The 13,074-nt window shown below is 40.8% G+C and overlaps 1 protein-coding gene across 3 annotated transcripts in view; it reads left to right on the top strand.

Moving 5' to 3' along the window:
- The window catches only part of armc2 (armadillo repeat containing 2), a 208,848-nt gene extending 201,938 nt beyond the window's left edge, over positions 1 to 6,910 (top strand). For all 3 annotated transcript variants that reach the window (XM_068027169.1, XM_068027168.1, XM_068027170.1), the window contains exon 18: positions 6,412 to 6,910. In XM_068027169.1, the coding sequence (XP_067883270.1) occupies positions 6,412 to 6,584 (173 nt within the window). In that variant the 3' untranslated portion in view covers positions 6,585 to 6,910. The remainder of the gene's footprint in view (positions 1 to 6,411) is intronic.
- Positions 6,911 to 13,074: the final 6,164 nt, after the last annotated feature.

The following is a 13,074-nucleotide window of genomic DNA, read 5'->3' on the forward strand; positions in this document are numbered from 1 at the left end:
CTTGCCCACTCTCTAAGTCTGTCCAAACCCCCTTGAAGCCACTTTGCATCTTCCTCACAACATACATTCCCACCTAGTTTTGTGTCATCCGTGAACTTGGAAATAGTAGATTTGGTCCGCACATCTAAATCTTTGAAATATATTGTGAATAGCTAGGGCCCAAGCACTGATCCCTGTGGTACCCACTAGTCACAGCCTGCTAACGTGAGAATGACTCATTTATTCCTACTCGATATTTTCTGCATGTTAACCAATCCTTAATCCATGCCAGTATATTACCTCCTATCCCATGTACTTTAATTTTGCTAACCAATCTTCTGTTGAGGACTTTATCAAAGGCCTTTTGAAAATCCAAGCATACCACATCCAACTCCCCTTTATCAATTCTGTTATCCTCAAAAAACCCCAACAGGTTTGCCAAACATGATTTCCATTCATAAATCCATGTTGACTATGCCCAATCAGATCATTATTATCCAAGTGTCCATTTATCACATCCTTTAGAATAGATTCTAGATTTTCCCAACGATTGATGTAAGGCTAACAGGTCTGTAATTCCCTGTTTTCTCTCTCCCTCCCTTCTTAAATAATGGGGTGACATTTGCGACCTTCCAATCTGCAGGAACCACTCCAGAATATATAGAATTTTGGAAGATGATCACCATTGCATCCACTATCTCCATAGCTACCTCTTTCAACACTCTGGGATGTAGAATATCAGGTCCCAGTGACTTATCAATCTTCAGCCCCATTAATTTTTCCAATGCAACCTTCTTACTAATTTCCTTCAATTCTTCATTCCCCCTAATCCCTTGCATCTCTAATTCTGGGAGATTTCTTGTATCTTCCTCAGTGAAGACAGACACAAAGTATTAATTTAGCTTCTTGCCATTTCTCTATTCCCCAATATAAATTCTGCAGACTCTGCCCGTAATGGACCCACATTTGTCAGCCAAACGTTTCCTTTTTACATACCTGTAGAAGCTTTTACAGTCCGTTTTTATATTTTGTGCTAGCTTACAATCATATTCTATTCTCCCTTTCTTTATCAGTTTCTTCATCCCCGTTTGCTGTATTCTAAAATCCTCCCAATCCTCAGGGTTACTACCATTTCTGGCAACTTTATAGACCTTTTCTTTCAATCTTATACAATCCTTAACTTCCTTTGTTATCCACGGTTGACTGCCTTTACTTTTGGGTTTTTTGTGCCTTGAAGTATTGTTGCTGTAAACTATGTAATAGTTCTTTAAAGACTATCCATTGCCTCTGTACTGTCCTACCTTTTAATGTATTTTCCCAATCCACCTCAGCCAATTTACCCCTCATATCTTCATAATTTCCTTTTTCAAATTTAACACCCTGGCTTCAGATTGAACTACCTCACTTTCAAACATAATGTAAAATTCCATCATATTATGGTCACTCATCCCTAAAGGTTCTTTTATAACAGGATTATTAATTAGCCCTTTCTCATTACATAATATTAGATCTAAAATAGCCTGTTCTCGAGTCGGTTCCTCAACATACTGCTCTACAATATATGCAGTGAATTTTTAAAACATGTTCATTGGTTTTAGACTCCAATTTATCATTGTTAATTTTATTTGAGATATTTTACGATTTCTTATATAAAGCATTAATCTTAGAACGTTTGCACACAATCCAAACTAGGGGGATGAATGATGGTAAAACTTGATGATCATCCTCTTTTATTTATCCTGCACATATCTCAGGATAGATGTGTCATCTGAAGGGGAAAAAATCATAGAGCAGTACAGTACTTCTTTGTGATCTTTGCTCACTGTAGCTTTGTGAGAACTACATGGCTTGTTACTCTTCCCATGCTGTATATGATTCACAATCCCAAACAATCCTGTTCTTCTTCTGTCAGCAGGAATTGATTACTGTTGCTCTTCCATTCGGAATTGTTTCTATATTTTCTTGAGAGTCACAGCTTATGTCTTTTAGTGACATCTTGTTAACTCAGGTCAATGTAAAGAAGGTTTTGATATCAATATTTTTTCACTTAAAGTTTATGTTCTTTGAAATCAAAATCATAAAACAAAATCACCCAGGTATACATCCAGCTAAGTACAGAGCAACCAAGCGTGGGACTAATCTCTAAAACAGCAGCTCTAAATGTATTAGCAGACAAAAAGAAAATCAAGCTCTTCTATGAGCCTAACCTCTTTCCTCCAGATTTTGCCCTAAGACTCCAGAACCAAAAGGAACACAGGACAGTCTGTAACAGCTATTATATCTTAGTGTCTCTTATTTCTGTGTTGACCTTTCTGCATACTTGCTAATTCCTTTCCCTAAAAGAAATGAGAGTGAAGGAAGAACTGTCTCCTCAACCACATTCCCCGTTACTTCCTGGATAGATCTCATTTGATGAGCTCAATATGTAAATTGCATTTAGTTTGATACACTGATGCTGATGAGCGTGCTGTACATCATGACTCAGTTTATAACCCGCTGGAATTACTTACATCCTGAGGGTTTCCAGGATTCCCAGTACTCACTCCAGTGCTGTCCACCACCAATTTGATTTAGGGCGGCACAGTGGCGCAGTGGTTAGCACCGCAGCCTCACAGCTCCAGCGACCCGGGTTCAATTCTGGGTACTGCCTGTGTGGAGTTTGCAAGTTCTCCCTATGTCTGCGTGGGTTTTCTCCAGGTGCTCCGGTTTCCTCCCACAAGCCAAAAGACTTGCAGGTTGGTAGGTAAATTGGCCATTATAAATTGCCCCGAGTATAGGTAGGTGGTAGGGAAATATAGGGACAGGTGGGGATGTGGTAGGAATATGGGATTAGTGTAGGATTAGTATAAATGGGTGGTTGATGGTCGGCACAGACTCGGTGGGCCGAAGGGCCTGTTTCAGTGCTGTATCTCTAAACTAACACACTCCAGAAACTCTCCCTCCACAGCATTAGTGCTCATTAGGTTTACCCAGTCTACATGCAGATTGAAGTCACCCATGATTACTGTATTACCCATGCTACATGCTTCTTTAATCTCCTGATTAATGCCATGCCCCACACTGCCACTACTGTTTGGTGGCCTATAAACAACTCCTACCAATGTTTTCTGCCCCTTGCTGTTTCTTAGCTCCACCCAAACAGATTTCACATTTTATTCTTCTGATCTGAAGTCCTCCCTTACTAATGTACTGATCCCATCCCTTATTATCAGTGCGACACCACCTCATTTTCCCTTTTGCCTGTCCTTCCTAAATGTCAAATATCCTGGAATATTCAGTTCCCAGTCTTGGTCACCCTGTAGCCACATCTGTTATGGCAATTAGATCATACCCATCTACCTCTATTTGGGCCTTTAAGTCATCTACCTTGTTGCGAATGCTGCATGCATTCAGGTAGAGTGCCCTTAACCTTGTCTTCTTGACATTCTGCATCCTAAGTCTAGTTGATGCTCACCTTTGTTTTGTCTGCCTTCTAATGTCACTTGCTACTTTTCTACCTCCTGTTACAAGCTTTACTTCCTTCCAATTTGAGCTACCCCTCAGGTTCCCATCCCCTTGACAAGCTAGTTTAAACCCTCCCCAATAGCACTAGCAAGTCTCCCTGCGAGGATGTTAGTTACAGTCCTGTTAAGGTGTAGCCAGTCCATCTTGTACAGGTCCCACCTGCTCCAGAACTGGCCCCAATGCCTCAGATATCTGATGCCCTCCCTCCTACACCAATTCTCCAGCCACGTATTCAATCGATCAATCCTCCTATTTCTATGCTCACTAGCATGTGGCACTGGGAGTAATCCTGAGATTACTGCTTTGGAAGTCCTGCTTTTTGATTTCCTTCCTAACTCCCTTAAATCTGCTTTCAGGACCTCATCTCCCTTCCTACCTATGTCAGTGGTACCAATGTGGACCATGACCTCTGGAAGTTCACCCTACCCCAGAAGGATGTCCTGCAGCTGCTCCATGACATCCTTGACCCTGGCACCAGGGAGGCAACACACCATCCTTGAGTCACGTTTACTGCTGCAGAAACGCCTGTCTGATCCCCTGCCTATCGCATCCTCTATCACTATTGCTCTTCCACTCTTCTTCCTCACCTCCTGTGCAGCTGAGCCATCCGTTTTGCCATGGACTTTGCCCTGGCTGCACTCCCCCGAGTAACCATCACTCTCACCAGTATCCAAAATGGAAAATTGGCAAGCAAGATAGACTCAGGTGACTCCTGCACTGCCTGCCTGGTTCTCTTCGACTGCCCGGCAGTCACCCATTCCCTGTCTGCCTGCATGCTTCTAACCTGTGGTGTGACCACCTCCCTAAACGTGCTGTCCACGTAGCCCTCTGCCTCGCGGATGCACAACAGTGACTCCAGCCACCGCTCAAGTTCCGAAACCCAGAGCTCAAGCTTGTGCAGCCAGTGACACTTCCCGCAGATGTGTTCATCTGGGACACGTGGTGCATCCATGATTTCCCACATACCGCAGGGCGTACATTCCACTTGGCCAAGCTACTCTGCCTTAACGTAACTTTAAAAACTTTTTATTACTATAAGTAAAATAACTTACTAGTTACTCACCAATCAACTTCTTCCCCTGTGCTGAAGAGAGAGGCAGCTACTGAAGGCTGAAAAAAGGTAGAAGAAAGAAAGAAAGGAGCACCTCCCTCATGCAAAGTCCCACTTTACACTCAATGCACTCAAATTTATTTTCTTAATTTATAGTTCCCCTCCTTAGCGAACTCCCTCAATTACCAAACTCCCTTCTTCACACTGTGTGCCCTCCAGCAGCACTCAGTGCAGACAAGCAGCAACGAGAGTCCCCTGAATTTATACACTGAAAACAATGCTATGGCAGCTCTGCCAGAGCTCTGCTAAAGCTCAGAAACTAGTTTAAGCTAGCTACCTAATTAACTAGCTCAGCTACTCTCAGAGTGTTAGTATACCCTTGTTTAAAACTGCAAGAAACCTAACTTACCTCTTAACTGAAACAGGAATTTCAATTAATTACTAGATGTAAACAAAACAAAAACTAGTCTTGAGAGATTAAACCTTAAAATTCACTCACTTACCAAACTCCCTTTTTCACACTCAGTGCAGACAATATTGCCAATAGTTTAAGCACAGTGTTACGACCCAGTGAGGAAGATGTCTAGGGGATCGCTCTCAGCCTTCACCTGGTCTTACCGTAACAGGGTTTAATTTTTAAACATGTGTTTTTAGCTCCCCCTTGCTGAATCCTTGATCACTGCTTTCCAATTATGAGGCAAAGAAACCAGCACAAACAAGTTTTCTTAGGTTTAAAGAAGAAAAGTTGAAATTTATTAAACTTAAACTCTAATTCAGTTGACGCCTACGGATACGCGATGCACCCACGCTAGCATGCATACGCGATACACATGTGCAAATAGAGATAGAAAATAGCAGAAGAAAAATGAAGTGGAAAAGTTTGAGGCAATATTTGAACAGTTTTTGTTACGGTTCTTCGAGCTCACTGTAGAGTCCTTGATTGTAGGTAGATCTTGCATTTTGTTGGGGCCCAGTATTATTCTTGAGCCTTGTTCACTGTAGGAGACTTTTCTCTCTTGGGGGTTCATGTGTCTTCAGTGGATTCCGAGGCTTGTGAGAAAGAGATGGGAGCAGACAGGAGAGATCTTCTCAGTCCAGGAGCAAACAGACACTCTGAGGTCAAACTGTTTATACAATTCAGAAAAACCCAGGGTGCCAAGCAGATTAATCATGTGACTAACTGGTCTGACCAAGTCTTGGATTGTATCACCTTTGCAGTCTCTGGAATGCTCCTCTTACACACAATACCTGGTGATCAAGGTCCATTGTGGGTCGAATGTGTCAGGGAATGCTCCTTTGTCCTTCCAATGTCTTTTCCAGTCACGGCTGATCTGTTTAACAAGTCCTTTCTTCACTCCAGTAACAGTTTACAATCAATATTCATGACAAAATTAAAGAGCCTCATTCTTGACAGGTGGGGGGCCTAGCATGACAACAGTAAAAGAAGATTCCTACAATTCACCTCATACATATTACAAAATAGCCCATCAATAAACTCTTAAGCACTTTATTTAATTTTCCTCTACCTTATAATTTGCATATTCTGAAGTCTAAGAGTTTGTAAATAATTCTGACATTCTCCCTGGTTTCCACTGGTTGTTAATGTGAAACTGCATAATGAAACGTACCTGCCATCTTCCTTTCTCCCTTTGGTACAGTCCCTGAGATGCCTGAATGTGAAAATCAGCCAAAGGTACATGCAACACTCGACTCATAGTTCAGTGAGAAGCACACTAGGAAATTACACAACCACATCACCAAAATGTTGATTACTTAAATTTGATCTGATAAATGAGGCAAAATATCAATTTTGATTTAAATATTTGATTTTTTTTGTTTTACTTAAGAGTTGGCATCTTTCCTCTTTTGTATCTTAGATGAAGAAATTGCATTGGATATTGCCACCAATGGTTCAGATGAAGGACTGGTAGAACACCACAAAGTGTGCTGGGAATCTGAGTTTGTATCTGTGGCCCAGCAGCTACTACATCGGATTCAATGTCATCACAGTCAGCTGGAAGTTTTACCATTCTCTTCACTGCAGGATTGATCCACTTTAGATTTATTCTGATATCTTCTTTGCAGGGAAAAAAAAACTTGATTTCTGGCTTGTTTGACCCGTTGGACTTAAAATACTGAACGTTAAAGTCTTCAGCAGTAATGTAGAAATATTGAATGTCCCATCACAATAGAAATGCTTGTTTTGCATTTTGCCTGATTGTTTACTTTATGGACAACAAAATCACAGTGCCTTGAAAGTCTATTGTACAAGATTTAAAAATTCATACTGCTTAATGAATTTATGGCACTTTTCACAATTAACCAATCTGTTTGTAGAGTCTGGTGTTTGGCCTTTGTATATGTTTTTCTTTGTATTAATGTACAGTGTAAGATACAGTAATGGTCTGATCTCTAACACAGTTTGGAAAACTGTAAATACATTTTTTGTACATTATTAATAGTTTTAATTTTGCATTCAGTTTTTGTGACATTTTGATTTATTGTGGGTGTCAACTTTGTTGCTATTCATTTGCTTTACAGGTAAGAGAACGTAATAAATGTGCTATATTTATGCCCCCATGACAAGAGATTCCCAGAGGAGTAAATAACACTGACTTGGCAAGCCATTTAGTAGAGAAATATAGACTCAGAAACCTTGGCAGAACAGACCGGCAGACTTGCAAGGTAAAGGGGATCGATCTGGGGAGTGGGACTGATAGCATAGCTGCGAGGAGAGTGGCATGGACTTGATGGACCGAATGGCCTCCTTCTGTGCCATAAGTGACTCTATAGAGATCATTGACCCCATCACACTTTGCCAGTTCTCTGAAAAGCTATCCTCTCAATTCTGTTCCCCTTATAATATTTTTCTTCATACAGCTCTTACCAAAGTCACAAATGACATCCTGTGACTGTGACGAAGGTAAACTTTCCTCCCTCATCCTTCTTGCCTGTCTGCAGTCTTTAACAAGGTTGACCACACCATCCTTCACCAACACTTCTCCACTGTTGTTTAGCTAGGTGGAACTGTTCTCACCTGGTTCTATTCTTACCTATCTAATCATAGCCAGAGAATCACCTGCGATGGCTTTTCTTCCTCACTTCACCTCGCTTTCCTCTTTTAAGACACGCCTTAAAATTCTACCTCTTTGACCAAGTTTTTGATCATCTGACCTAATTTCTCCTTTTATGGCTCAGTGATATGTTATTTTGTAATGTTACTGCCTTGAAGTGCCTTGAAATATTTATGTTAAAGGGGCTATTATAAATAGTAGTTGTTGTACAGTTACCCACTTTCCTTTTGAGAATTACCATGGGTCTGGGTTCCACCAGTTGCTAGTAATTTCCTAACCATCCAATGCATAAATAAATTCCTCCTAGTCTCTTAATTGGTTGTTTTGATGATGCCTCTAATTAGAAACTGGCTGCCAAATAGAAGTAGATATCTCCCTTATCAAAATTCTTAACCCATGTATGTCTCCAGAGTCAGAAGAAGGGCACATGATAAAACAAAGCCAAAGTAGCTAACTGGCCATGTGCAAGGACACAGGTTTAAGCAAAAATAATTCTTGAGAACAGGGCTAGGTAACAAGCTTTGCTAAGACAACAAAGCTGTAAACAGAGCAGTGAAAAGGTCAGTGGAGAATAAGGCCATGGATAAATGTGGTAACAATAGTAAAATCTCATTTACTTGCAATTAGGAGTCTGCAGGCTGTAAAAAAAGCAATGTGCAGAGGTTTTAAGTTGCGATTTTACATCAGTCGTACTCCAGATGATGTTCAGTTGCCATTCATGTACCATTGACAGTAAAGTTGTAAATGCCAAAGTACCTGCCAATGTAATCCTGATAGAATAAGATAGGGCTTCTGAACATGTGGGTACAAGGGTGCTCAAGCAGATGGGAGCTGTGCTAAATGAGCCCCTTGCACATGGACAGTTTGCCACTTTGGCTTTAACATGTACCCTTCTTCTGACTCCAGGGACATTTTACTACAGTCAGGGATTGTTCTCATGACTGGAAAGCCTAATGCACTAATATTCAAAAATGACAAGTCAAAGCTGAGAAATTATAGCGCCATTAGCATGGCTTAAATTATAGTCAAGTTGCTAGAAGGATCATTAGCTATTACCGGGTGGCGCAGTGGTTAGCACTGCAGCCTCACAGCTCCAGCGACCCGGGTTCAGTTCTGGGTACTGCCTGTGCGGAGTTTGCAAGTTCTCCCTGTGTCTGCGTGGGTTTCCGCCGGGTGCTCTGGTTTCCTCCCACCTCCAAAAGTAAATTGGCCATTGTAAATTGCCCCTAATGTAGGTAAGTGGTAGGAGAATGGTGGGGATGTGGTGGAGAATATGGGATTAATGTAGGATTAGTATAAATGGGTGGTTGTTGGTCGGCACAGACTCGGTGGGCCGAAGGGCCTGTTTCAGTGCTGTATCTCTAAATAAAAAAAATATTCTTTATGATAACCTGGGTTATTAGAGACTCAAGATGGTTTTTGGAAAGAGAACTGTCTCACCAACTCGATTAATGTTTCTTAAGGAGGTTACTAGATTGCTGAATGAAGGTAGCCCAGTTGATAGCATAGTTGGATTTTCGAAAAGCTTTTGACAAGATGCCACACAATAGCCTAATTTATAATACGAGGAGCTGTGTGATTGGTGGGCAGATCTGAGGAACATAGGAAATAGGAACAGAAGTAGGCCATTCAACTAGATCATGGCTGATCTACCTCAAAGCCATTTCCCCACACAATCCCCATGTCCCTTGATATCTAGAAATCTATCATTCTATGTCTGGAATATACTCAATGACTGAACCTCCACAGCCCTCTGGGGAGAGTATTCCACAGCTACATCACCTTCTGAGTGAAGAAACTCCTCCTCATCTCAGTCCTAAATGGCCTACCTCTTATTCTGAGACCGTGTCCCCTGGTTCTAGATCCCTATAAGAATTTTGTATGCTTCAATGAGATCACCTCTCGTTCTTCTAAACTATAGAGAATACAGGCCCAGTCTCCTCAATCACTTCTCGTAGGACAGTCACGCCATCCCAGGGATCAGTCTGGTGAACCTTTACTACACTCCCTCTATGGCAAGCATATCCTTCCTTAGGTCAGGAGCCCAAACGGTGCTCAATACTCCAGGTGCGGTCTCACTAGGGCTCTATACAATTGCAACAAGACTTCTTTACTCCTGTACTCAAATCCTCTTGTAATAAAGGCCAACATACTATATGCCTTCCTAATTGCTTGCTGCACTTGCATGTTAGCTTTCAGTGACATATGAACAAAGACACCCAGGACTCTTTGAACATCAACACTTCCCAATCTATCATTTAAGAAATACTCTGCATTTGTTTTTCCTACCAAAGTGGATAACTTTACATTTTATTCCATCTGCCATGTTCTTGTCCACTCACTTAGTCTGTCTAAATCCCCTTGAAGCCTCTTTGCATCTTCCTCACAACTCACATTCCCACCTAGTTTTGTCTCATTTTGGAAATACTACATTCTCACATCCAATCATTGATACAGATTGTGAATAACTGGGGCCCAAGTACTGATCCTTACAGTACCCCACGAGTTACAGCCTGCCAACCTCAGAATGACCCATTTATTCCCACTCTGTTTTCTGTCCACTAACCAATTCTCAATCCATGCCAGTACATTACCCCCCAATCCCACGTGCTCTAATTTTGGTTACTAATCTCCTGTGTGGGACCTTCTCGAAAGCTTGCTGAAAATCTAAATACACCACATCCACCGGTTCCCCCTTATCTATTCTGCTAGTTACATCCTCAAAAAACTCTTTTGTCAAAGCAGGATTTCCCCTTCATAAATCCATGTTGACTCTTCCCAAACTTACCGTTATTTAATTGTTCAGTTATCCTGGGATGGATTGAGGATTTGATTTCATTTTCAAAGGGTTATTAATGGAAATGATTTTATTTGGCATTTGGTTACTCGTGGACAGACTCCTGTAGTGATTGATGTTAGGATTGTTACACTTGTCAACTATATTAATGATCTAGAATAAGGCATTGGGAGAACAGTCAGCACATTCACAGATGACAATATTTGTGCTGGTATTTGAATCCTGATGAGAAAAAAGGACTAGTTAGATCTCGAGGTGATAAAGGAATGGGCCTGTGTCTGACAGATGACATTTCATGTTGGTAAATGTAGTGTTATGTATGTGGGTAGAACCAACAGTGGACATGTATACACTATGCAGGCCTGCACTAACATTTGTTGAGCAGGAGCGAGACCTAGGTTTTACAAGTCATAATGAATGCTGCAAGGCTATAAGTCAAGACTAATTCTGAAGGTTGGAATATATTGCTAGGGTGATCCAATTTAAAATATAATTATCTAGCCTCAGCTAGAATAGTGTCCAATTTTATTCTCCTCACAAGGCGATACAAATGTCCTGGGGAAAAAAATCAGAGGAGAGCCACAACAATTATGCCTAGTTTAGAAACTGTTAGTGATTGTGCTAAGCTAAGAGAGTTGGATCTTTTTAACCGAAGAAAAGCATAGACTTCAGGAGGTATTTATTATTTAAAATAATGAAGGAATGAATCCATGTTTGCCTCACCAATCTATCCATTATTTGGACTGTTACATCATTCTACCAATGATTTCTGTGCGTGCTTTGCCCCCGAAATTTTTTCTGATCATAATTATATGCCTGTCCATTTTCAGTTTCGAAGAGGGGACTGCACCCAACTTGTTATCTTGTCCTCTCTAAAGATGCTGACTCATCTGCATTTCCAGAATGTTCTGTTTTTGTTTCAGATTTTCAACCTGCTTGGTATTTTATTTCTTTTACAGAAATCAATAGGGTAGATTTTCAGATGAGTCATGCCCAGTTGTAAAAGTGGCTATGTAATTAAGTGAAAAAATGTCTGGAGATCTATCACTGCAACATCACCAAATTTCTGTCCAGTTATTGCCTCATCCAGTTCTTTGGTCAGGTTTTGTACTGGTGTCAGAAATGCCCACCTTTTTTCAATACAGTACTGTGGATCAAGAGGTAGTCCCTTGGGAACAAACATTACTGAAGAAAACAGGTCTATAGTGGCAGAAAGTTTGTAACCATGACCAGCATGCTGCCTCACAGGTGCCGGGGCAAGGGTCAGGTTAAAAAGTCAAAGCCTAGTAGAACTTATAAAAGTAGTTGATCACCTACACATGATTATTCAAACTGATCCAATTTTTAGCTGTGCAAAAATAGCCTTCCAGAGTCATCATATTCGTCCTCCTCTTGTCACATTCGCAAGTAATCGGTTTGCGCTGTTACACTGAAGACACATGAACCAACTAAAAAAAAATTAATAACTAAAATTAAAGTCTGAAAGGAAGTGAAGCTGCCACTGCTGTTCTTCAGGAAGCAGCTGCAATTTAAGGAGTTCACTACTCTGATATATTCTGCTCAACTGGCTTTTTGATAGCCATAGTACCACTAGTTTTACAATTATTTTAGAAATACATATGCGACACATGTTCTATCGCTTGTACTTGCCTGCCCATGATGCATCTCATTTGCTGTAATGATTAGAAAAATTCAGCCTGGAGTTTAGAATTTAGGCAGAGAAACATTGTGTCATTTTAGAAAGTTACCAACTCTACAAAAGTAATTCTGTGAAGAAAATGCATAAAAGTTTTAGGTTGAATTCAAAAGTGAGGTTGAGACATTTTTGGGTGATGGGAAAGAGTATCTCACTTCAGCACCTGTAATCATACCACCTTAACACTCCCTCTTGTATAATGCACAGTATCTCTGGGATATTGATCAAAAACTTTAGGAACTTATTTCTCCTTCTATTCTCCTGTAGAATATCATGGAATTTGCACCCACAATATGGGTGACTTGATTATTTCCAGCACAGACACAACGGGCTGAATGGCTTCCTTTTGTGCCATAAATTTTTTATGATGCTTCAGTTGTACAGAGCCTTGAACAGACCCCATCTGGAGTATTATCATTAAGGTGATCTAATTGATCACAAAGCATTTTCCACAAAAGGGTAGTGGAAATCTGGAAATGACTCCCTTAAAGGTGTGGATGCTGAGACAATTAAAATTTCGAAGATTGTTAGATGTTTGTTGGCTAAGGGTACAAAGGGATCGGGAACAAAGACAGGTAAATGGAGTTGAAGTGCAGACCAGCCATGCTCTAAGTGAATGACAGACTCCAAGGGCTGAATGAATAGCACAGGAGATCATTCTGCTGTGTCAGCAAGAACTTTGTGTTGTCAAAACACACAGGTGATCAAATACTCAGGTTACACATTGGTTCTTCACAGTTTTGCATTCTTTTCCTTCTGTGAAACCTTCACCAACCTTTTTAAAAAAAACTTCCAAAATGATCTAAACCTGGAATACCTTAGAAAAATATGCACAAGGAAAATTGAGACTCCTTTCCCGTACAAAGATTTGGATGAGAAGCATACTCCTCCCTTCTGCATTTACAATGTCTGTGCAAATCTACTTCGTCAAATTCTCAACAGTAGGGAGGGGCGACTCTGGGTTAGGTGGCAG

This window comes from Heterodontus francisci, chromosome 3 (assembly GCF_036365525.1).
Source record: "Heterodontus francisci isolate sHetFra1 chromosome 3, sHetFra1.hap1, whole genome shotgun sequence".
Classification (NCBI taxonomy): Eukaryota; Metazoa; Chordata; class Chondrichthyes; order Heterodontiformes; family Heterodontidae; genus Heterodontus; species Heterodontus francisci.